Genomic DNA, 27,011 nt, shown 5'->3' with positions numbered 1-27,011 from the left:
ATTGCATAAACCACAGTCTCGAAGGCTAAACAGTTCACAATGACTTGAACACAGCAGTAAAAATTTTATAGCAAAATACTTCCCTGACACAAACAATTCTATATCCTCTTTCAGCTTCAGTATCATCAAAACTGAAAATTCTGAGAGCCATGAAATGTGTTAAGACGCAGCCCATATGGCTCTTCACCCAAGAAACAGCAGTTATCTGCAAACAACAACTGTGGTCACTATACAAAGGCTCGTGTTGTGAAAGTGAAAATAACTCTGACAGTGATGCAAGGTGATCTTGGGAATCTTGCTCTTAACCTACCCAGGAGATAACCTGGGATGGATATTCGCCTCTGTCCCCACTCCTGCCTGCTTGGCCCCATGCCTCCCCAGCCTTACTCTTTCTTTCTCTTCCTCTTTGGGATTTTGCAGCATGTAACTGCAGCTTACAGCACTACAAACATTAATAATTCTGTGGTGGTAACCCACGACCACAGTAATTTTGCAGTAAGTCTCCATTGCTCCTGAGCAAAGAGCATCTACCCATACAGCTCAGGAAAGCCAGGTCCAATTGTTAGGATTAGCATTTTTAGATAAAATGCGCTAGTACACTAGGAAATATCACAGAGATTAAAGTAAAATATTGGAGTGGAAAAGAACAAACAACACTATGTGTCAAGTCTATAATCTATATTCACAAACGATGGTTAAATGCCACTGTCTCCTGCTCAACCTCTGACTGATCCAACCACCACCACCCCCAATCCAATAACTTACATGAGGGATTTTATGAACTACAATGTCAAATCTAGTATGTTGACTAGAATTCATTAATATGTATTTAACAGTGTACAGTATAATAAAAAAAGAAAATGAGTATGTGTTTTATAACATTAAGTAGCAATAACACTGTGTCAATGCCCTTCAGTTTCTTTGCCCGAGGAAGGCTGGGAAACATACTTTTTTACTCATGAGAATGAGGAAAGTAAATGAAAGAGGTTCTCAATTTAAATTTGGTTCGACCACTGCTATCCTTAAATGCAGAAATGTCCTACCTACTCTGTACAATTTTTTTAAAAAAAATTTTTAATGACAATTTTTAATCAATAAATCAGGTTTCACCTACTACATTGTGCAATCCTTCCACAAAAGTATTAATTAAATATGAATTTTCAGATTGGCTAAGAAGCTACATATAAGCTATCATGATAAACAGTTTCTTGATAAAGGCATTCGAAATAGTTCTGCAGGTAAAATATTCAACAGAGCAAAACTGCAATACTTAGTTAAAAGGGGGGGAAAAAAAGCAAAAAGGAGTAAAAATATAAGAAAATTTCATCCCTCAACTAACCCAAGAAATAATGAGAAAGAAAAGAAATGGAAAACAAACAATCTTAAATCTGCATACTGATTGTTCACCCAGTCTCAACATGAACTGGGTGTCAGAGACACTCTTTTTTAACAGAATGAAAATAATAAATACCAAAGTTCAGAAAGTATCACAGTTGTTTGATAAAAAACAGTCAGAAATCCCAGTTTTTCCACTGAAATGTATGATTATACTATGCCAAAACAACCACAGGATTACTTACAGACATACATATCAACAATTACAATATGTAAAGCAGAAGTGAATAAATCGTATGTGTAGAGATAAAACTCAATTAAAAAACCCAAGTTATCAATAAAATATGAAAGGGCAGAACACTAAGCCAGCTTTAATTTTTGTAAAATATATTAGACGACTGAAAGGAAGTGAATATTTGTGTCAATTCTATAGGCCTATGATAATATGCTTCTGAAAAAGCTGAATACTGGTATGAAATCTCATGGGGGAGGGTGTGGGCAGGGAGATTCAGAGACTGACTTGAAGCAAAAAATCAATAGTTTTGGACTATATAATTTACATGTTTACAAAATAACCTAAGACTGAAATTCAGCCCATAATTTGTGTCTAGCCTTCCCATGTAAATTCTTGGTACATATTACTTAAATATTCTTAATGTAAATGTATACCAACTTTTTATGTTGTATCAGTTCAGTAAGAAAAAACAACTACATCCAAAATTATGAACATTATTTGGACTACCAGGAAATTCTTGGTCCCACAGAGGTCAACAGCAGAACTCCCTAGTATGGTTAAATTCCCAGTACGGTACAGTTAAGATGTATGTTTAAGATACCCATACTTGATTATGTAAATGAAAAAGCCTAAATGTCAACTCTAACATCTAACTGTAAACGGAAACTCATTGCCTGAAGGCATATTATTCCACTTCCACACACCAACACAAAAATAAAGATTGCAGAAATGTAAGGTAATGAAAAAACAAACCAGAAGGCCACACAGTTTGAAGACCAAATTTTTCTTTACTTCACAAATTCACCTTTATATTCAAACTCCAAGTTGCTCCACTGTAATAGGAATATGCAATGATAAATTTAATTTATCTTGATCATTTGCATCCCCTGGCAGACTGAGCTCAGGCACAACATCTGATTTTCAGTGAAGACCTTGGTTACCTAGTCTTCTGTCTGGGTCCATTACAATGAAAAGGACTCAAGAAATAAGCCTCAGGATCATGTAATCCATTCTCCACTAAACTGTGAATTGCCTCATGATCGAACATTATCCAATAATGAATGAATTTGCTCATGATCCATCACAAGAACTCTTCAGAGTATATGTGGAATTTTTTAAATTTTCTTTGAAGATGAACACAAAAGTACTGCAGTTACATAACTAAATTTGCTTCTTAAAATTTGCAGAACTTAAGGTCAACTTGGTAGTTAACCAAGTAAAAAGCTGAACCAAAACTGACAGAAATGTCATTTTTTAAGTAGGACTTATGCCTTGGCATCCCTCTCATCATTCTGCTTGGCTGGAGTGGCTGTTTTTAATTCTTGACCTTAAAACAGTACATATGTGAAAAACATACTTCATCCCTTCTTGCTTGATGATGTTACAATCCAGCAGTTAAATACTGTCTATCATCTTTTGCATACTTCAATCCATTTGTACATGGCCAATGATTTGAAAAACTGAGTATCACAATTAACTCCTAAAAAAACTTCTTAGATATGGCATCCACATAATTAGGTAGGACTCTTCTGCATTGGTCGCACCAAAAGATCACTTTTTTGGTAAGTTTCAGTGATAAACACTTCAAGCAGGAGGTACTGGCAGTCGTCTTACTATTTCCATAGCTATCTTTAGATAGGCTTTAGCCTGTAAAAACAGAAACATATATTTAGCACCTTTTGTTTTCTATAAAAAGGAATATTTTACATCTTGTTAGGTGTCTTTTCTGTCACACACCTACAAAGAAAAACAGAAATGTTACAATAAATGGGTTCAATTTAGCCAGTTTTGCATTCAAGAAAAATGATGCATTAATACATAAAATAATGTACAAGGATTATTTAAAATATTGGGGGGGGGGTGTAAAATTTAACTTTGGTATTATTCTGAGAATAGAACTTGACTGAACAATTTGTCTTAAACAGCAAACAGAATCAATATTCTTCTGGAGGAGAAGTGTTGAGAAGGAGGAGACTCTTTAGTCCCACAGGTACTATTAATTATAAACTTTCCTCACCCTGAAGATTTGAGATGCACCGTGCACAGGATTGAGATAGAGAATCAGAGAAAACAATGACATTCCAGAAAAATTTTTTGAGATAATTCATTACAGACTAGACTACAGTATTTCCTATACAGACATTAAAAATTAAAGTATTTTCAAAAAAAAGACATCTTTCCAAAAGACTGAAGTGGGTATTGGAAAGAACTAATTCTGCAACACCAGAATCCATAGAGCAAAATCTCCCTCTCACACCAACCTGCGGCATCTGGTCAGATACCGTCAGCTGGAGGGCAGAAGAGCACGGAACTGTAAGACTATTGGGAGCGACCCAAATAAGCATACTACTTTTAACATCTCTAAAAACATGACACAGCTAGGACCACAATCAGTCTAACATCAAGTATTCATTAATTTAATGTTGAGACATGTATAAAGTCAGAACAAACCACAAAATGAAACCAAGTAATTCCTGCACCAAGCTCAGTAACTTGTAGTCGAAATGGAACATGGCTTTTAGAAAGGTCTCCAATCCTGATATAAAGATTTTCAACTAAAAGAGTATCTTTGTGCATGTATATATATATCTTGTACGTTGTTCCAGAGGTTGATTACTTCCATTGTTAAAAATGTACACCTTATCTATAATCTGAATTTGTCATGCTTCAATTTCTAGCTGGTACATCATGTTCCGTGTTTGTCTAGTATAACAGAAAACTCCCCTGCTATTCAGCTTGCTTCTACTTTGTTAGACTGTAACCAAGCTATTTCTTCATCTTCTTATGTAAGTCTGCATATGGAGCCTACATTGACAACCTTCCCTGTTTTACTTGAAGAAATCACCACAATATTCCCTACGGCACCAATCTCTCCTGCCTCCTGCAGCACTCTCAGATAGCTCTAACCTTGAGTTAGACCTCGCATCCCTGATGAGCCTTTAAAATAGCAAACAAACTAACAAATGCCTGACGCCACAGGAGCAGGAAGAGAAGGTCTGTCTCTCACTTGGGCCACTAGCACCAACCAACCGTCACTAGTCTGAACCTGGTTTCATTACTCTGCCTTTTGCAGGGTCAGGCAACCCTAACAGGTCTCCTCTGTTCTAGGGCTCGTTCCTGGCCTGTCAGGTTTTCTTTTCTGGTGCTCTCAGCCTCAGTGTCTCACAGTATCAGTGCTCACATCACCTTAAAACTAAAGTCACATCATTTTCTGAGTTTGTAAGGAATGCAGGCGCCAAGCTAGGACTGTTTTCTCCCACATGCACGACTTTGTGGCAAGAACTACAGAACTGAAGTCACAAGCATGAAATTCAAACTTCTCCTATGGGTATAACTGCAGTGCAGTTGGGTAGCACAGCTGTGCCACTATGCAACACCCACCACATATGGCCATTAATTCCCTGGGTGGTCTAGCTACTCCCCAGCTAGCCTCCTGCCCAGATGAGATAATGGACCAACTTGAAATAAGGTGATTGACTGAAGTCAAGCTGCCTTTGCAGTTATGTATTTGACTAACTGGTGTAGGAGTGCTCCAGGTGGGCATTTTGGACTATGTTGAAGAGTCCCGCAGGCAGCTCCCACTTTGCACAGACTAATTAATGTGTTTTAATGAGTCAATTAACAACCTGCATGGAAAATCTGGCCCCTTCTAGAGACTGCCCGGGCTATTGCTGCTCCAGAGCTGACCAAATTGTACACAGAATGATAAACAGACTGTAGAAATTGTTCCTGCAGGTGCCAAAATAGTAACATAGGACAGTGTTTTTGTACATAGCTAAGATAGGAGATGTTCTGTACATAAACCAAGATAATCAGCAGCACCAGATCATGCGTATGCTGCAATAGTCATATAGGACCATGGACTAGCTGCATTGTTAAAACTGAGCTAAACAGCAGTTCAGGGAGTCTCGTTTGATCCAGCCAAAGACACCATTGGCAAGGGTCCTTGGAACACAGACTTCCATAACCACCCAGACAGCAACCAGATATCCAGCTTGGGAGACTTGATGGTTTGTCTAAGTGTTACCTTATGTCAACATACCAATAAACTAGATTTTTTTTTCCCCAAAAAGCACTGTTAATGAGTGTCTGGGCAACAATTGCACAGTGTACACTGACTCATTTGCCAAGTAGCTTATCTGTTGCTTCGTAACAGGAGGTTCCTGGTGCAACAATTTGTAGCCAGTGTGCTAGCATTACCTAGCTCTAGTGCTACCAGCAATCTGATTTACCTGCTAAGCATCCTTTTTTTGTTTCTCTAGACCACTACTTTACATGTTGAACAGACCAGTATCTCATGCATTTCCTTACAGAACTCTACCTGTCATTGACAAAATCAACTGTTTCGACCCTTAGATTCCTATCTTTGAAGAAATCATGCAGCCATAAGTGAGGACCTATCAATCAACATATGTGAAAGGTCTAAATGGAATCTCAGTGACTGCCAATATGCTTTTCATTACATAAAAACAACCCAACATGTATTGAATGGTTTCTCTTACTCATGATCTTTTCAGTGTGGCATCTGTAGACAGACAGCACAGCTCAGTTCAGCTGTTTATTCCATCATTACTGAGCAAAAGAAGATGGGTTGCAGCTGAAAAATGGAAAGGATTTTTTACTTCCTTTTTGGGTGGAAAGCCAGAGGAGAAAAAGAAAAGGATGAGTTCCTATTCATCACTCACAACCATTTTCATTTTAATAGGATAAAAGTGAACTTTACAGATCAGTTTTTCCCTTTATGGTTTGGAAGCTCTAAAGAAATGGTTTATAGACTGTCTTTCTGAAAGCATTTTTTTGCAGATGGACAACTTTATATTTAACAGTAACATACCAGTTAGCTGGAAGCCAAACATTCTCCTTGCTTTGATGAAGAAGTGCACAGAAAGACAGAATGCCCTTAAAAACAGACCAGACTCGTTCATTACGAACGCTGCCTAGATGGGGTCTGAAAGCAGCACTGGGGAGAGCAGAGGTAGAGGTGAAAGGTGACATTCAGAGAGTCGAAAGAGCTGGATAATGGCCACGTTAGAGATTGTTTACCTCTCCAACACTGGTACAAACACTGCCAGAAGAGCACAGCATTCTTTAAATCACAAACCTCCTTAGGACTTAGAGGGCACGGTAGATGATGAAGTGACTAATGACAGCATAGATTGTGGAGTAGGAAACGGTGAACTTGTAATGAAGTTCATCAGGAAAAGGACTGAAAAGTCCTACTTAGCCTAAATAATCAGAACATCCTCATTCATTACTCTGTCATAGGATAATAAACACGGGGTAGATTTAAACGGCAAGTCTTTTTATTAGCTCATCTAATTAAGCCCTATAGTAATCCTAGAGAAATGCCAGCCTTTCAGTTACGGGATTTCATTCTCCCTAAATATCTTAACCATGACGGAAGTGTGCATCACTTCTAGGATGATTACTGCAAACTGACTGCAGGTCACAGCTGAGTCTGCCCTGTTCTCATGGATTGTATTGGCTTGACCTGCTAGCTTGCCTTTCACTGAAGTGCAGACCTTAGCCTGCAAACAGCTCACTGCAGTAGCTTCCAGTGTCCAGTGCAATGGCCACACAAATACAGAATGCAATGTACTCATCAACAAAGTCAAAACAGGTAGGAACTGATAGCACATTCACCTTCACCCTAACCACTGCATACAAACAACTTCAGATCCAGCAACTCAGAAAAAGCACACTGATCCCATCACTTGGTTGTGGGCCAAGTACACTACAGAGTGTAAATCACAGAATAGAATGGTTTAGGTTGGAAAGGATCTTAAAGATCATCTAGTTCCAATGCCCCTGTCATGTACATATCATCATACCTGTCTCCTAAATTTTTATTTGGGCCTTTAAAAAAAGAGAGACCTGATTTTCAGCAGTACTGAAAGCTTGTGGTTCTTACTAACTTTAGTCAATATATTCATTAAAGAAATCGGACTGTTTAATCATACCAAAAAATTTTGGAAACATAGAATGGCTTGGGTTGAAAGGGACCTTAAAGATCAGCTTGTTCCAACCCCCCTGCCATGGGCAGGGACACCTTCCACTAGACCAGGTTGCTCAAAGCCCCGTCCAACCTGGCCTGGAACACTTCCAGGGAGGGGGCAGCCACAGCTTCTCTGGGCAACCTGCTCCTGTGTCTCTCCACACTCACAGTAAAGAATGTCTTCCTTACATCTAATCTAAATCTACCCTCTTTCAGTTTAAAACCGGTCACCCCTCGTCCTATCACTACACTCCCTGACAGAGTCCCTGCCCAGCTTTCCTGTAGGTCCCCTTTAAATACTGGAAGGCCGCTTCTTCTCCAGGCTGAACAAACCCAACTTTGTCAGCCTGTCCCCACAGTGTCCCCAGATGTGCTCCAGCCCCCTGATCATCTTCGTGGCCCCCCTCTGGACCCACTCAAGCCTTATGCTGGAGACCCCAGAGCTGGACACAGCACTGCAGGTGGGGTCTCATGAAAGTGGAGTAGATGGGGAGAATCACCTGCCTTGACCTGCTGGCCACACTTCTCTCGATGCAGCCCAGGACACGGTTGGCTTTCTGGGCTGCGAGCGCACATTGCTGGCTCATAGTCAATTTTCCATGGGTTACATGGTCCATGTAACACTTACCCTCGCCAGACCCAGCAACAACATACTAACTCACCACCTAGGACTCCAACACAGAAGTGGCCTGAGCTGAAAGCTGTTATTAGCCCTCACCTTCCCTTGGCAACCCATTCACATCCCCACCAACACTGGGAGTCTGCAATTGCTTACCCACCAGATGATGTTCTGAACGCACTGCTCTAGCGAGAGCTCAGCTCCAAAACATAATGCCTGACCATATTTGTCAGGCACAATTTGCCCTTAGTGAAGCCATGTTGGCTGTCACCAATCACGTTATTTTCTATGTGCCCCAGCATAGTTTCCAGGAGGATCTGCTCCATGATCTTGCCGGGCACAGAGGTGAGACTGAGTGGCCTGTAGTTCCCCGGGTCTTCCTTTTTTTACTTTTTAAAAATGGGGGTTATGTTTCCCCTTTTGCAGACAGCAGGAACTTCACCACGCTGCCACGACTTCTGAAATATGATGGATAGTGGCTTAGCTGCTTCATCTGCCAGTTCCCTCAGGACCCGTGGATGCATTTTAGCAGCTCCCACAGACTTGTGCACCTTCAGGTTCCTTAGATGGTCTTGAACCTGATCTTCTCCTACAGTGGGTGGTTCTTCATTCTCCCAGTCCCTGCCTTTGCCTTCTGCAATTTGGGTGATGTGGCTGGAGCACTTGCTGGTGAAGACTGAGACAAAGAAGTCACTGAGTACCTCAGCCTTCTCCATATCCTGGGTAACCAGGTCTCCTGTTTCCTTCTGGAGAGGGCCCACATTTTCCCTAGTCTTCCTTTTATCACTGGTACTGACATGGTTTCTGACTTCTATTTGTGATTAAAAGACTCCAAGACTTAATATTAAGATGCTTTATCCAGCTCAGCAATCCAAGGGAAAATCTATGCAAGTCCCAGCTGTCTGGAATATCAAACACTGTGGATGCTTTATAGGTATAGACCTGTAAAGAAGGATAAGGTATTTAAATCTGCTCAACTGAGCTGTTGGGGGCTTATACTTTATTCGTTGCTAAAGGAAACTAGAAACCATAAGCAACAAATCAAATAGTGACTATCACAAGGACAAATACTAGACTTAGTTATCATCTGCATGAAAATAATGACAGGTGATAGCTTCTGTTCTTGTTAGCACTCCCTTTACTCAACCACAGTCCATTTTCCAGTTCAATCAGATTTTTAAATAGCTTTAATTTCCATGGAAATTGCTTGTTACTTTGACAGAACTCCAACTTTTAGTGCATGACTGGAGTTGCCCTCTGATGTCTGTATTTTACTGTGGTCACCTCAGAAGGCAGTAAAAGCATGATGATAAACACAGGTTTAAATGCGTTTCCACTTCAGATAAAAGCTTCACGTCACCCAAAGAAATTCTTGATTGCTGCAAGAGGCCCAGAGCCTTTCCCAGTCTGAACTCCTCTGGGTAGTTCTACCGTAAGATTCTACTTTGCATGTATTGGCAACTCCTGCCAAGCTGCAATGAAGTCTCAGCCCAGAAAGAGGATTTAATGAGATGATAAAAGTCAATCCATAAATTACAACATGAAATGGAGGAGATGGGCAAGTAAACTGGATGCTTCCTGAATCCAATACCTCAAAAAAAAAAAATCTTTACTGCTTGTGGGAAATTTCCTGTTAATCCTATATATCAGCAGCTGCAAAAGCCAAGCTGTCCTCTGAGGGAGCCTCAGCTGGAAACACTGCTAGCCTCAAGGTGCCATTATGCATGTACATCACTCAGGTGCCATTACATACATCAAAAAAAGACATCCTGACCAGAAAACATGGTTAAGTAGAACAGCGCAATTCAAATGCAATATAGTAACATCCTTCAAATAGACTATCCCACCACTCAGCATTTTCTTCAGCAGAATAAAGCACAAATGAGGGTGTGATGATGCATTGTACTATCTACACCTTGAATGAAGGATTCGAACCTACACATACCAAATGTTACTGCAACCATTCAAAGGAAGCCTCGACGATAAGGCATATTATAAATCATATCATGCAGCCTTCTTTGGGGTTTGCCTTTTTTTTTAAAGATATCACACCCTGGAGAGACCGCTCTTTAAATGGAATTACTGATGACAGCTAAACAACAGCAAACATTATTTGCTACCACTGCTTCAATTTTTCTCCAAATATTTCTTGCAGGCTTTAAAAGGTTGTACATTTTTACCCTACTCACACATCACCCTTTCATACAGTTCTAGAAAAAAAGTCTTTCTGAATACAAATTCCACCTGTCTCTTTGAATAATACCACGGTAAGGTCTGTAACATTTCTAATTTAATTGAAAAGAGATTTTTAACCAGAATTACTCTCCTCTGTTACGTCAGACTGCTGATGCCTCATGCCCCTGCTTTCCACTTGACTGGCCTTTTTCTCTCCCTTTATAGAGCTGTGTGCAATTTACTGGCCTCAAAATCCTTCACCAATACATATGAGTATATGTAATCTGCAAGAGGGCTGAAAACATCTCCCACTTAATGTTAAATGTGAACTGGACAGTAACAGAACCTCCCCCAAGAAGTATGTGGGGTTTGCATCATATACTGAGCTCCTTTATCACAAGCTGGATAGGATGACATTCCAGCCACAGGTCCTGGTTTCCTTGCACCAGGACAAGTTTGGCTCTTTTCCTACCCAAGCCATAAATTCCTCACCACACTGCATGTAAGTTTGTGCATACTGCACAGGCTGTGTGATCTGGGGATCCAACACTCTAAGCTATATATGATTCACGGGGTTTGCTTCCCTTCACCTTCCCCTGCCTTTCCAATATATCCTACTTGATTTTTATGGAACAGGAGAGTGAACTCAAAGTATTTTTCCAATAGATTGCAAATGTTTTCCATAACAGTATGTGGCAAGAAAACACTAAGGATTGAAAGAGCTGGGACTGTTTCGTTTGTGTAGGAGAAGGCTGAGGGGAAACCTCATCACTCTCTACAACTACCTGAAAGGACATCGTAGAGAGGTTGGAGCTGGTCTCTTCTCACAGGTGATTAGTGACAGAACAAGAGGGAATGACTTTAAACTCCAACAGGGGAGGTTCAGACTAGACATTAGGAAAAAAATTTTCACAGAAAGAGTCGTCAGACAGTGGAATAGGCTGCCCAGGGAGGTGGTGGAGTCACCATCCCTGGATGTGTTTATGGGTCATTTAGATGAGATGTTGGGGGATATGGTGTAGGGGAGAACTTTGTAGAGTAGGGCTGATGGTTGGACTCGATGATCCCAAGGGTCTTTTCCAACCTGAATGATTCTGTGATTCTGTGAACTAACTGACCATTACATGTTTCCTGACATTTGGGTTTTTTTTCAAAAGCAGTCATCCTCTTTATACTTTCTGCCATGAGGATTCACTGTCTCTTTAATAATGGAGAAGGGGAAGAAGCTGAAACCTAAACTTCATTCTTTCATGACTTCTCTTCTGTCTTGAATACATTATCCTTGCTGAACCTTAGAGGTGTATCATTTCTCCTCCATATTTATTTTTTTTTTTTATCACCTCATTCCCACGACAAGAAAATGAAAGACAACATCTACTGCTTGCCTCAGCCTCCAGCATGACTCCTCCCTGAAATGTATCCCAGCAAGACTCCCTAGATTTTAGAAGGTGAACGGACACACTGGTACAGCAAATGTATTTTGTACTTGCTTGAACTGCTTCTTTGATCTTGAGAAAGATGGGAGTTTGGCGCTCAATACTCACAGCTAACTTGTCTGTTCTAGCAAGGTATTAACAAATCCACTGTGCCATTAAGGTTGTGATATACCCAAAAGTTTCTAGCAGGAAGTCCTCACAAGATAACCATCAACTGTCCCGTACCTCTCTGGGTTTTGCGCTCACAGATGGAGGAGCTCTCAGGAACTACTTACCTTTTCCCCCAGTGTTGATAGAGAATTCACTGGGCATTTAAGCAACTCATTTGGTGGACAAATGACTCCATTGCAACTAATCAAGTCCTGTACCTCTTGCTGTGTTTCTAGCTCTCTTATCCACAAGTTTCAGGATGCCTCTTTCAAACATCTGTTTTGCTGCTGCTTCCTTCTCATGATCCCTAGGAGGTTTGCCTACATCTGAGCATGATCAATGCCACCTGATTTCACCAATTCCTCATTTGGTTTCCCTACAGTTTCTCCTATTCTACCATTTTAGCCATGTTCCTGATTTTCCTTTACTAGCTTCTGCTGTCTAGAGACTCTCTCATACGTCTGGGTGAGCAAAAAAATGAAGCCCTAGTCAGCCAATCCACCTCCACTGCTTGATGGAAGAGGAAAATGCTCCCAAGACTCTCAATTATCTCCAGAAGGGTCTGGTAAGTCCTCACTGTTGATTAAACTAAGAAATTATTAGCTTCTTGTAAAGGATCTTATATCACTCCTAACTGCTGTGGTGTGTCTGCTCTCTTTCTGTCAGACTAGCCCCTGTCATTTAGGCTAACATGTGAGTACAGCAATATTCCAATTTCTACAGCACATAACAAAGTTTTGTCAACGAAGAGGGTTTGAAAAAAGCCACAATTTAAACAACTAAACTGACAGAAACACTAACATAGACAATGTTATACCAAGAGCAAAATCATTTTACCAACACTGTTTATTTCTCCATGGGGACTGTCTCAAGCTTCACCAGAAGAGAACTCCAGCCATTAAACCCTCACGTCCTTTAGCTATATAGTCAGCCCTTTCCACAAGTAGGCAACTCTTACATATTCTGTGCCTTCCCCAAGGAAGAACTTTCTAAGTTCACACATGCATAATTCTACAATTTTTTTTTTTTCTGGAAGGTTTGGTTTAGTTGTTAGTATTTCCTTGCTAGTTGTGAAAAGGAAACTTCCCTTTTCCACCAATTACATCTAAGCTTTAAAATAACTAATATAGAGAAGTTTGCTTACACATTTTAAAATTCTAGTGTAGAGTGAGAGCTATACTTTTACATATCAGCAAGGCAAGTTGAACCCCATGGCAGGTGTGTAAGCAAAAAAAAGTATTAGCTAACATATTTTAGAAACACCCTTTATTCTAGTCTTGACAGAGCGTAGAAGGTGTGACAGCATGCTGGGTTTCTGAAAAGTCAATCACTATCTTTATTCCCCACTGTTTGAATCTGTTAGGTATTATTTCAGTTCTATGATTCTGTATTTGATTTGTAAGTGTGCTCTAACAAAAACTGTACAGAATTTTATATTAAAAAAATGCTGTAAATTTAAGGGACGAGAGCAGAGATAATTTCAGCAGCTCTGAGTACATTGTTCTCTATCTGAAAAATTGTGATTGTTCATGCATGAATAACCACAATTTTAGTTTATTTGAGAAACATGGCGATGGGTGTCATGTATTAAAGATTAGAATCTGACCTTATATAACCTTCTCCCACCATCAGTTATGTGATAAGAATTTAATTTTTCTTTAAAAATGTAAGTGAACAACAATAAATTTCTCTGTCTTTAAAATGAGAAGCAAACCTAAAGGGAAATTCTTTTTCATTCTGTAGAGATTAGTGACATCTAAAAAAAACCTCATTCTCTGAGGAGAATTATTATCTCACAGACACAGTGGCAGAGAATAATATTAGAAGTTTTCCCTGGTGTCACACATATTTGTCAATCTTTATTCCTCTTCATATTTAACTTAATTGCCACAAATGGTGCTTATAACCCCTCCTTTCGTTACCAGAAACACAGTCCAAGGAGGAACAGATGGCAACACAACAGACTTTCTTGTCTTTTTTAATTTTCAGAATGCTATCCTAAGTCTGAATTTTAGATTGATAGTCCTGCAGGCTACAGACTCTTGGTTATTATAGATTTCAGATACTGTGAGCCTTCCATCTTAGTTTGCTCAGTTGTTCTGCTTCAACTTTGAGCTAAGCCATGCATCTATTCAAACCTTCAAACTGCTGATCAAACTTCTCAGATAGAAACTACCATACGGATTAAAATGATTCCTTTTCATAAGGATCTAGTCTCAAGATCACTACATTATTCCACAGAGGATCAGCACAGTCCTTGCCCGAGCCTAGCAAAAATATTGCATTCAATTAGAAATCAACATGTCATAGCGCTGCTGCTTCTCTTTCAAAACAAAATAATGTATTACAATTTTAAGACTGTCACTGTTCCTCTAGAATCCCAATCAGTATGTTAATAATGCTGGATTAACAGTGTTAATCCCCCTTTGTTTTTTTTCTTTTAGAAGTGTGGGAAGATAAAAAAAAAAATACTGCAGCATGTGCCTAGCAATCATGATATAAGAAAGGTGACTGATATTAGAATGTACCTGAGGTACATTCTATCTTATCCCTAATTGATTCTACCATCTATTATCAGCATTAATCACTTTTTTTTATGGTAACATCTAAGCAGCAGTTAAGAGTGAGGCTGCATCATGCCATATACTGTACAAACACAATGTGGCAGACAACACCCTGCCCTACGGAGCCTGGCAGACAAACTCCAGCAGAGGAGTAAGAAAATACTAGCCAGGAAAATCTTACTCTATTGGTGCTAATGAAGTTTTATATGGGCAACTGCTTTTCTTTACAGACTTGCATATCTGACTTCCACCACTTCAAGAACTCCTATTTTCCTTTGGCAATAAAATGTTACGGTAAATGCACTGAAAAATCCATTTCCTCTTGTGTGTAAATTGCTCCACTTCCTGCTGAAAACAACCCAGGTCCTGACAATAGGCAGGTTTTGTTCCAAACATCTTTGGATAGGACCCTTTGACAGTTTCCAGGCTCAACTACCAAAGGCTCAACTGACAGTTTTAGAGGACCTACATTAGCTGCAAGGTCTCATGAGGCTTGACACTGACCTTCCCCTTCTTGACAGGCCAGAATCTGGATCAAATCTTCGCTATTCTGAATGATTCAGACTAATTAAACAAAACGAAACCCACAGAGGCAGAACAGATGACCAGCATTCCAAAATGAAGGGCTTGACTTACTTGATGACACTACTCTTCTACTTTATTTCCCTAAGTTACACACATTCCAATATACATTTCTTTTCAAACAGCAATAACAAGAAGCACTCTCTATTTGCTTTTGGAGGAGGGCTTTTTGTTGTTTTAAGTGCAGTGCACCAAACTTACGGCATCACTTTGAGGCTGCGAGATCACAACAGGCTGTCCTGAATCACACATCTCCCGTATATTAACATGCAGTGGAATGTCTCCTGTATCAAAAATACCAAGACACACATATATGAAGACCTAATATTTCTTTAAATGTTTCATTAAAATAGCCCTAAAGCAACTTGAAATCAAATTCCAGTTCAGTATAGTCTTTGAATTACTTAATCTCAAAAAATTAGTATTTAAAATTATAAGTGGCTGCAGTACAGTTTCTGTACATCCATAATGATTGATGTCAAACATATTCTGGATTTTTCATTCGCTGAATAGGAAGGATTATACTTTGTAGTCATGTATTAGAGAAGGCAGTTTGCTTTTTTGCCTTGAATACACAGAAAAACACAGACTGAGATACAAATTATTTTGTGTATGTTAAAAAAAACCGCTTCAGTGTAGGGAAATGCTCATCATGCAACTTACTGTTCAGCCTATTTCCTCATTGTATATTCTTTTCAGTGCTGTTTTAAGATTTTAATCACTGTTCAAAGACTTCTTTGAATACTTAATTTCCAAATAATAGCATTTGTTATTGTCCTTATTAGGCCTTGGATCCAATTAAAAGGTAGACAACTATTCAGTTCATTCTTCTTTCCAATGGAAATCTTCTTTATATTCTCCTTTTCTAATGAGTAGGGAACTATCAGAGAGGAAAGGAATGCTCTAAAGGAGAATCAGCAGCCCTGTTCTATTCTGAAACATACTTGCTGAAATAAGTTTTTCAGCATTAAAGAAAATATGAAGTTCCCATGTTTGGTTCATTGCTACATAGATAATTACGATGTGAATTGAAGACCAACTTTAATGGAAGATACAGCTACATTTTACATCATGGATGGATGTAGACAGAACAGCTTACCTTAGTTCAATCTTGACTGGTCTCAGAAACTGTATCAGTTTAATTCATACACTTTAGCAACATTTATTTAACCCAAATCAAGGTCAGTGTAAATTACAGAAGTTCAATGTAGTCAGAAAAAGAAACATTAAAAAAACTGATTGAAAATTGACACAGCTTAAGAGATTAAAAAACAGATCTGAAAGCAAGCAGGAATACAAACAAAAACCCAAACAAATAGCAAACACAAAAGCTGTGGCTTTAGTGAGTTGAATCTTTGAAGAACTTAAACTTGTTATTTATGATTATTACGGTCCATTTCAAATTTAATTGTTTCTTATTTGTTTCAGTCACAAGTAAATTTCTTTAGGCATAAAAGTCTGTTCATTTATTCATTAAAAAATATTTAGGGGGTCCTTTCAAAGTTTTTTTAACCTTAAATGTTCTTAATAGAGTAACAGTAACTTTGTATATCTCCCAGAAGTTAGTTCCTACCATTGTTTTATGCAGAAACTAATCTCCACCTTTTTCCCAAGGATGTTCTGTTAACAAAAAATACTTCCTCACTAGGAGCTTAGTAACGATCTCAGAGAATTACAAAAAGAACTGCCCTAGTACAAAATGGCAGCCTCTCTCTTCCTCATAGTTGCAAAGATGTGCTGGTTCTACAGGAGCATAACAGAGCTTGTATGAGAAAACATGCAAGTCAGAAGACAAAGCAAAATGCAATCTTAGTTTTTTTTAAAAAATCAAGAACTTATAAATTAAACAGAAGCATAAAGACAGCAAAAGCATCTACACAGTTGTTTGGGTGATAAGGGCTTGAGAAAGATGAAGTTTTTGCACTTCACTACAGAATACGATGGGAACTTGCCATTGTACATTACTCTGATACTAACAATTATTGCTGACTGCAAAGAAAGGGTGACTGCTGAGAATAATTTGAATTTATTGTATGAAGTAAAAACAAAAATAATTTTTAAAATCTGAGAGTCATTGTTGCTGGTTCTACTAGCAGATACAGTTTTAAAAGTTAGGAAGTGCAAAGGTCAGGATGGAGTTGTACAGAAATTATCATCTTAGTGTTATGTGTATCAATGGTACAGCTTTCTGGTCACAGTTATGGTCATCAAACTTGAAAAAAAAAAAGCAAAATAGGGGAATTTCAGAGACAGGGAGAGAAACAATCTGCAGCACAAAATCTCTCTCACAAACTTTAGCACACTTTCCTTTAGGGAACAATAAAAAGACGAGGCAATCAAAAGTATATGAAAAAATAAACTACACTCAAAGGTCTACTGGCAACTGCTAATTGTCTTCTGTCATAAACAAAATAAAGGAGGTATTCAGTAATATTAAAGGCAGCCAATTCTGAGCAACTAAAAGGAAAATACTTTTCTATCCTGCACATTGTTAGCTTGCAGAATTTATCAGATTTTATCATGGAAACTAAAACCTTGTCAGGTTTCACAAGAGGACTAGGTGCTTAGCTGAACAAACAGAACAGCCACAGGTGTTGCAAAATACAAGCAAAATAAATTTAGAAATACTAATTTTAAATATATACTTTTAAATATATATATAAGTTCTCAAGGCTTTTGGGCAGAATTCAAATAACATTGGGATAAAACTTCCATTTGGGATAGATTAATGTAAAATCCGTAAGCAGTAATTTTTGTAATACCATATGGTGTTATTATATAATGGTCATCCCTGGAAGGAGGAGCATACTAATCAGATCAAGTACTATAATTCTAAATTTAACCCTTGGGGTACTAATCTCAGTCTGATCTTTCACTGACAGTTTGAAAGTAAACTTCACGATGGTTTTCTTCATACATCTCATCCATTCCTTGCTAAACCTGTAAATTTCTCACATCACTCCTAATTAAATACAGTCACAATCAGTTCTGCCCTCTTGGGGAATAACAAAACACATCCATGGGACCAATGGCATGGCACATCATTTGTGCCTGTGTATCTAAATGCATGTTTGATCCAACTGCTCGCAGAGAATTTGCATCCATCCACATAACCCAGGGCTGTAGAAGTCCCCCTGGGCTCTGATCACAACTCATTATATATTCAGAAAACTAAAAGATAGCCCAAAAGCATGTCTTTAATTATGTGTTGACTTGCTATCTTAAGTTTATGTCAGACCTTGATGTTTCTGTGTTGATCTTTCTAAGTGAGCTTCCTGGTTCTTTTTAATGAATTAGCTATGGAAAATCGTCAAGATAATTATAGTAATACATGGAAACACATCATTAGCACATGCAATTATTCCATTTACCAACTTAATTACGCTGTGTTATATTCTGTAATTTTTTCTTTTTACTGACAGCACAGGTTGAAATATGCCTTTTTAAAATATCAATGTGTATTTTAAAGATCAATGTATATTTTAGCTTATAGGCACACCAGATTGTTTAATCATGGCTAATTTTTGTTTTCAATAAAGATAAATTTTCTTTTGAAACAACATTTTGCAATTCAGCATATTCTTTTAATCTCAACACTTAAATACAATCATTACAGTCTGCTTGCTTCCATACAAGAATCAAGATATCTTCATATGGGCATAAACCCAATTGCTTTAAGGGACTGAATTTCAAATTACTATATTTATTTCAATATGTAACAACTCATTTCATTTAAATTAAATAAATGAGAAAACTTCTATTGACATTAATGGACAGAGTTTAGGTCTGTTTTACAAGATCAAATAGAATTCTTGGTTATTTGTAAAAATTGTTGTATGATCAATAACATAATGAATTTCAGGTAATATAGCACATCGATATCAAAACAATTCATGTTCTGGATTGTTTATAAATCAAAAGAGATTTAAGATGCAATTTAAGAACTTTCATATCCAGTCCACATCCTACAAGAATGATCCTTGGCAAGGAACAGAGCATACAAAAATGGTGACATTCAACTACCTTAGTTATTAGTTCTTTTATATCTGAACACTGAATAATCTAGGATTATGCAGTTCCATATTTCAGTTAATGCTTCCCTCACGCATGCCACTAGAATTTTCTTCAAAAATAAAATCATTTCTATATTCTTACCTAAAAAATCCAATCCAAGGGTTTTTGCTAGATCTCTTACACCATTTGCTCCAAAAATGTGTGTCTCATGCTTACATTTGGGACACTGGAAAACACTCATATTCTGAACCAGTCCTAAAACCTGTTAAAGAAAGGAATCTTCAAGCCCGAGAATCAGCATCAGTATTTCCATTATTCATTTCTGACAATAAAGAAGAGAGTATCAACAAAGAATTGACAAAGAGTACTCATTTATAATGGGAAGTAGCAGTAATATTAGACTCATTAACATCATTATCAACTCTTATTAGTCGTTCCAGTTGCATTATCATTTGTGCGTTATTTCAAGTTTTTCACATTTATACCTCTCAAAGATTAACAAACTTATTTGTAACAAAAAGTACCTCTTGTACATGCCTATCTTTCCAAGGACTCTCCCTGGCAGTATTTCATTTTTGAAATCTGAATACTGCAAGAATTTTCATGTTGTGTTTTATATCTTTGTAATTTGCAGTTTCAGGAAACAAAACAAAACACACCATTACAAGACACGACACAATCAGACATGCTTTTAAAATATTTTTGTAAGTTATCCTGTAAGTTATCCTGTAGGGAAATGTTTTCAAAAAGAACCAGATTTGCTGAAGAGCAGAAACACATTTTAATGTGTTTTTTAATAATTATGTGAAACTAAGTATCAAAAAACACAGCATAAAAATCTAATACACACATAGTAGGTACCTTTCTGTTGATGCCAGGTGTTCAACATCATCCTTGAAAAATATGTCAAATGAAAATTTGCCAAATCTTTCACAATGTACAATAATGCTAATGATAGCATTGATCTCTTTTTATTCACCTAGTAAACAAAACTGTTCACTGAGGCCAAGCAGAATTTCTCAAAAGTGATGAAAACAGCAGTCAAACACTACAGGGTGAAAGCTTGTACTCATCTGCTAATCAGCAGAAGACCTGCTTTAGGAGATTCCATGTTACAATATTTCAATTTAAGATTTATGTTATCTAGGTATGTCAGCACACTATGGCCAAGTTTTAAAAACATTAATACATATTTTCAAGTACAAAAAGCTGTTATTTACTTTGTAGCATTTTGTACTTTTTAAATTTCCCTGAGCATTCTACTTTTGTGCTTGAACAAGCTGGCCTAGTTATTAGCAGAGTAACATATCCACTATGCTAACGAAGCATATCTAAAAGGATATACCAGTGTTCAATGCAAACAACGAACATTAAGTTATTTAATTAAGAGTGAATGTACAACTTCGGGCACCAAAACTGAAAATAAAAAAGCATGTAATTTATAGTATCTTAATAAAAATTTCCTTAGATCTAAGCTAAAAATGATCAAAAGATGATCACCTGTTTTTTTTCTATACGACCATAATGTGTTTCACACTACTTTCTAAAAAGTCTTCCTTTACTTGTGTAAAACTTTCAGAGGGTTTAAAGAAAGGAACATTTTAAGAAACAGTAGCAACAACAGCAAAAAATTACCTACTTTCAATTTAACACAAACTTTCCCCATTTTCTACTCTCTCCCATGGACTGCCAGAGGAGCAAGAGGAACAAGTTTCTATTTACTGGCACATTATTACAGGTAATTTTCTCATCCAGTTCTTAGTTTAAGAGAGACATGAAATACTACATGTCTAAGGGCACAAGGTGCAGGGATCGTAAAAAGGGCTCTCTACAGCCACTGTCTTCTACTGATGACCTCTGGGCAGGCATTCACCCTGCTCTCCTTGAACTGAAGTCATGGAATTTTCACTGTGTTGGTAAACTGCAGAATGCTGGAAAGAATATTATCTGGCAAAAGGAAAATAGTATTTTAACTGGGATACAGGGAAGCCATTTTCTGCATCACAGGAAAAAAAGATAACTTGACATTTATACTTTAAATGAATTAATTCATCTTCAGGTATCCTGGCATCTGAACTTTCTGTTCTCCTCGAAGTAGTCATACAACATTCATAGTTCAGCAAATTCATAATCAAAGAAAAAGTTATGTAGTCTACTACTGTTTTGTGAATAGTTAAGGATTATTACAGCTGTTTTGTTAATTCTTTGGTAACCTACTAAGAAGTTCTTCTGCCACAGTTAATGCAAATGCTAAGATACAGCTGTATTCCCAATGCTGTATCAGTTTTAGAGGTCTTATTCACTGTCCCTTTTTGTCTTCACTTCAACAAATCTTACTAAAAGCAAATGACATTTCAGCATTACACAATCATTTCTATTTTTTCAGTGTTGTTCCTGTCAGCCAATAAGTAGTGCATAATTATTTATATAAATTATTCTTCTGGAATATGAAGATTTTTTTTTGGAATATTAAGTTGCCAATTATAAACACTCAGTTTAACATAAAATCTGTGCAAAAATACACAACTTCAGTGCTGGAGTGTATTTTTAACATGTATATTTCTGGAGATATATTTACAGAAGGAAAAGTTCACTATGATCTTCAAGAGCTTTTAAATCTACAAAGTAATAGGTCTTGCTAATGAAGTCAGTAATAACTCTCATTTCTCTGCTCAAATAATAATAGATCTGGAATAGCTTCAAAGCAGCTGTTAATGTCTACAAAAACTACCACGTAAGTATGCATGAATCCTATTCTAGTCCTTAGTTAGCTCCTTTCCCTGTACATTTCTTGGCAAATTTGGCTCAGTAATCATACGAAAACTAGTATGATGAGATACACTGCAATACAGGAGCTAACCTATGGTAGCAGAGGAGAGGATAGTTATAATGCACGGAACTGAATTTCATTTAGTCAAATCATTTTTTTAAATGGTGAAGAGACATCTATCAAGAAATATCAGGAAATGAAGAAACCTTTCATTATGAATTATCTGCACACACACAGTTTCTGAATGTTTACATATTTCTTATGCTCGATTAACCTTTTGGTTACGCAACAAATTGTGCCAAAATCCAGATATACTACCTTCTAAGTTAAAGAAAATACAGTGAGAAAATGAAAGCCCTCTGTCTTTACACAAGGAGACAATTCCTGAGAAACCCACATAAATCATTCACTGTACTTAAGGACGGATGGTGCTGAGGCCCAACTCCAACCTGACAGGGACTGATGTGGTCAGGGTTACAGTTCCACAGTCTGCCACCAACTTTCCCACATAGCCATCAGTCAGTCACCTGATGTTTCAGTGCTTCAAGTAAATGTGCACAATAATATTTCTGTCTTCCAACCTTTTGTCTTATAATTAGCAATTTTTGGGTCTAATGTCTGCTTCAATATGAAGCCATAATCTTGGCTGGGTGCTCTGGACACTACAGAAATATCAGTAAGTGCATAGGCAAATAACCCAATTTTAGTACATCTTAGAAGGAAATACACAGCTGAGTTTACATAAGCAGTTTTTTGAAACCTGTGAAATCCACAACATAACCTTCCAATTCAAGGAAACTACCAGAAAAGTTGCAGATTTAACTAAAACCCTGTCTTTTTCTTTCATGGATATGACTGATAAGATAAACCATACTGAACTGAACTCAATTTCAGCAGGTGAAAATAAGCAATTTTTTCCTGAATACTCAAGTTATTCACCTTTTTTTTTGTCACCTGCCCAGAGCAAGCCTCTGGGATGCATGAAAACGATGGCCAAACTCACATAATGGGCGAGAATTCTGAAACTTGTTGTGATAGGACTCAGCATCACTTTTCAAACGCCTTCCTTACCAGGTGTGCTCCACTGCACAAGAGATGGCACTCTTCTTCTAATGACTGTGTCCTAAGACTGAAAATAAAACCTTTCCATTGTAATCCTGGTTCTAACGTTGATTCTTGATGCATGCTTTTCATTAGTTCCTTCAGTCATTCTACTCTAATTCTAATTCAGTAAAGGACAGTGTCAACAATTGTGACTTTACCGTTGTAATACTACATGTGTCATTTGAGTCTTTGATAACTAATGAGGGGTGAAGGGAAGGTGGTGTATGTATGCTTATACGTACAAGAGAGAGATTCCAGTGCATTAAATACAAACAAGCATACTCAAAGACTCAGAGCTCAGCAACCTATGGACTCTGCTTCTTTGAAGAGTAGACTCTTTGCAAGGACTTTTTTAAAGATTAATGATTTTAAAGATTAGATTTCTTTAAAGATCAGTCAATTATATAATTGGGGTATGCAATTTTAGCACAGTCCCACAGATTCCACCTCTTTGATATAAACCTCAGGTTTGAAGTTGTCCATCAAAAATTACGTAACCAAACTTTCTTTAGATCCTCAGATTTAGTTGACACTTAGAAATGTAATACATAGGCAGAAGCTGCTTTAACACTGAAGTAAATGACACATCTGTCCTGATGTACATACAAGGTTAGAATAACATGAAGCAGCGCCATGAAAAAGGTAAGACCTGATGACTGGTTCAAGCGCATTCAAACTGCATCTGGTGCAAAAGCTTCACTGTGATTTTTCATTTGATTTATAAAGATCTGAAAAGTCCAACAAATCAAAATAGATCATATTTAATATCTTATTTATACCACTAGTCAAATTAATAGCAACGAAGCCTATCCTAGAATGCATGATTTTCTTAGAGGCCATTCTCTTCAAAGAACATTGAACAAAAGAGACTTAGAAAGAGATCTTGGTAAATTCTCACTAAACCAAAAGGAAAATTCAGCAAAGTACTAACTTGAACACAATTTCATTTGAAGAAAATAATTTTGCATCATTTTAGCAAATCCAAACATAAAATCAAAACATAACATTCTATATGTTATTCTTCTGTTATATATATTTGGTTTTATTCCAGTAGTAAATGATAAATGCTACTATACTTTCATTTGGGTGCAAATATGCTTAAGGAATAGTTAACAATCAGGAATTTATCAATGTATTTCTTTTGTTGAGCTATTTTATAAATTAAAACAGAAAGGGAAAGAAGCAACCTTCACACAGGTAATCAAGAAAACACCTTTTTTAAAGTATAGTAAATGGCTTTTTTTCTTTACAGTTTAAGATAAAGAAGCATTTCAGTTTATATTTTCTCATCAACTGCACATTTCAAATGAAAAATGAATCTCTTCATGAACATACTCTAGAGTATAACATTCAGTTACTTAGCAACTTGTAGCACACATAGAAAATATCGAGTCAAAGATGTCACCCTGTTTAGTATTTTCTCCCAATTCATATGAATATTGTGGATATCTTTAAATTTTGCATTTCCCAAACAAGAAGCTACCATATAAGCGATAAATCTCATGAAAAAACAAAGTGATATAGACAGCCTTCTACTTGTCATGACAGTCACGGAGCCCTTCAAATGGAAAAGTGGCAATTAGGTATGCACATATCTCCCCCAAAACACCTATTTCCTTCTTAGAATGTACAAATATATGATTTTTCCACATTTCAAGAAATTTTAGATTTTAAGCTCCAACACAGACAGTGATGAAGAGGATATATAATGAGGCTATAGTAAGACAGTATAATTGGAAAGCATACATTACTTCATAAAATACTCTGTTTAGCAGTCTGATCCATTCCAGGTGATAAAACAAATTGATTTAAAAGAAATCAAGTAGTATTACGAACCCGGTCTAGGAAAATTTTTTCCTTTCTGTCAAGTCAAGCTCCTGATACTGATATAAGATGGATTCTAATCCTTTTTTTTTTTTTTTTTTTTTTAAGAAGAATTTCATCAAGTGATTCCTGAATGGTTTGATCACCTATTGCAGTATATGGAATTTTTTTTATGTTTTGGAAAAGCAATCTACTGGTATTTTTAATGTAGAAGCTTACAGGTACATGGACTTTTCTAAACATTTCAGCTCCTTTGCGCGCATCCAATAAAGCCACGTCTTGAGGAGTGGAGATGATCACAGCTCCTGGGAAAAGAAAACATGAAATACCATTAAAATGTGTATTATTAATTATACTATTAAATATTTTGACTATTTAGTACATTAGTTACTGAATTCAAAGTAGTCACACATTTATATGCTTTTTTTAATTTATGGAATTTAAGGAAGAAAATGATTCTAGATTTTTACTATGCAATGACAGAAGTCACTGAGACGTGATATGGAGTGATAGAAATAATTTAGATATTTTCATCATAATGGTAGAAACTTTTTATATTTTCTAAATGACAAGATCGATCTAGCTGTCATATGACCATGGATAGAAGACAACATGGTCCATATGCTGACAGGCTGAAGAGCTGGTACTGTGCAAGTATCTACACAGTAACTGCCTCATGCCATAACTACATTTGGAAGCTTTTGATTTAACAATAAGCCTTGTTCTAAAATCAAGAGGCAGCTGCCTGTAACCAGACTGTTGCTTTCTGAACCTGCTACACTTTCTGATACAAGCGTTGACAGGCACAGTCTTGAAACATGTTACACTAGACACAACACCAGTGTGTCTGTATGAATGATACCACAAAATAAGAGGCCAACTCACACACAGTTGAAATAGATTTGAAAAAAGTATAGTATTGCCCACTGTTCAGACATGGCTCCGGATTACCCAATAATCAGTACTCCCAAGAGTTATTAAGCATATAAACCAGCTAGAGCCCTTTGCCAAAGGTTAGATTCTAAAGTAAGCCTACAGATAACTATCTTATACTATCCTATATTACTTCTTGATTAATACAGCCTGCAAAACCAATCTAGACTTTATAATATTCCACATCACTCCACAAAGAGCATCTTCTTGCATATGCTCACAGGTTTCAAGTATTACTTCTTCAAAACTTGCATCAAGAAACTGCTCATGCTTGTCCCTATTTTAGAAAAATGCAATGTAAAAGAGGACATTACTGGTCAATTGATTAGCTCTGGCTTCACAGCAACCATTCAGTCTCCAAAGTATCTGTTATAAAAATATCCCTGAGAAGCACGTTAAGCCAACCTTGCACAAGAAATTTATGCCAAACTTCAAACTAACAGAAATTACAACAGACAATTTTAGATGCATGGGACAGAGTTTCCTACCAGGTCTGCAGTTCCCAACCCTCAGCGTACATGGCAAATGAAGAGGTGAGTTGATTTCCAGAAGCACACACACTGGCATTGCTGGCATGGGCCAGCACTCCAGGAGTGCTCCCGGCTCCGGCAGCGTGGGGACAGGGAGCCCCAGCCCTCACGCCGGGTCCGTGCTGGCCGCCAGCTTGCCTGCCTGACGGCCAGCCGTTTCCAAACACCGCCTGACAGCGCGTTTCAATGTTATCAACCAGCGTTCTTAACCTCTAATTTGTGAAAGACAAATACAATCTGGCACCTTGCTCCTAAAAAGCTGCCAATCTCTGCCTTACATAATATTAGACACGTCCAAAACTGAACAGCATATGTAATGTACTAAGCAAATGCAATTTCCCTATTGTTCACAAAAACTCTGGCATCCGAATAATTTTCTACTTTTCCCAAGCCACCCTGTTTCCAATGGCATCACAAAGAATAATATGGAAGCCTTTCAGTTACATCCAAGTCACCTTAGCTCCTCATTTCACTAAGTGTAGGGTTACACTTTACAGTTGACATTGAAATGTAAGGCTAATTCCACAAAATGAATGCACCCTTCCCTAAAAGCACAGTCCACAGTTAAGCAATTTAGAGTCAATGTCCTCCAGTTTTCTGCATATTTGTAAACCAAAGATCTTTACTTGGACAAAATGCGTGTTACTGCTTTCATTTCAAACAAAGCTGGAAATCCGTGTCTTATGTGTATACACACTCGTGTTAGTTGTCTCACACTTTTGTTCACACTCTTCTCTGAAGATCC

At 37.4% G+C, this 27,011-nt stretch overlaps 1 protein-coding gene across 3 annotated transcripts in view; it reads right to left on the bottom strand.

The window, feature by feature from the left end:
• Positions 1 to 2,338: 2,338 nt before the first annotated feature.
• Positions 2,339 to 27,011, bottom strand: part of NUBPL (NUBP iron-sulfur cluster assembly factor, mitochondrial) — an 87,792-nt gene continuing 63,119 nt past the window's right edge. For all 3 annotated transcript variants that reach the window (XM_074824588.1, XM_074824589.1, XM_074824590.1), the window contains 4 exons: positions 25,023 to 25,108; positions 19,247 to 19,367; positions 15,293 to 15,375; positions 2,339 to 3,217 (listed from right to left, as the gene is read on the bottom strand). In XM_074824588.1, the coding sequence (XP_074680689.1) occupies positions 3,155 to 3,217; positions 15,293 to 15,375; positions 19,247 to 19,367; positions 25,023 to 25,108 (353 nt within the window). In that variant the 3' untranslated portion in view covers positions 2,339 to 3,154. The remainder of the gene's footprint in view (positions 3,218 to 15,292; positions 15,376 to 19,246; positions 19,368 to 25,022; positions 25,109 to 27,011) is intronic.

This window comes from Strix aluco, chromosome 4 (genome assembly GCF_031877795.1).
Source record: "Strix aluco isolate bStrAlu1 chromosome 4, bStrAlu1.hap1, whole genome shotgun sequence".
Taxonomy (NCBI): Eukaryota; Metazoa; Chordata; class Aves; order Strigiformes; family Strigidae; genus Strix; species Strix aluco.
Note: the sequence above shows the minus strand (reverse complement) of the source record. Positions and strands in the feature narration are given on the sequence as shown.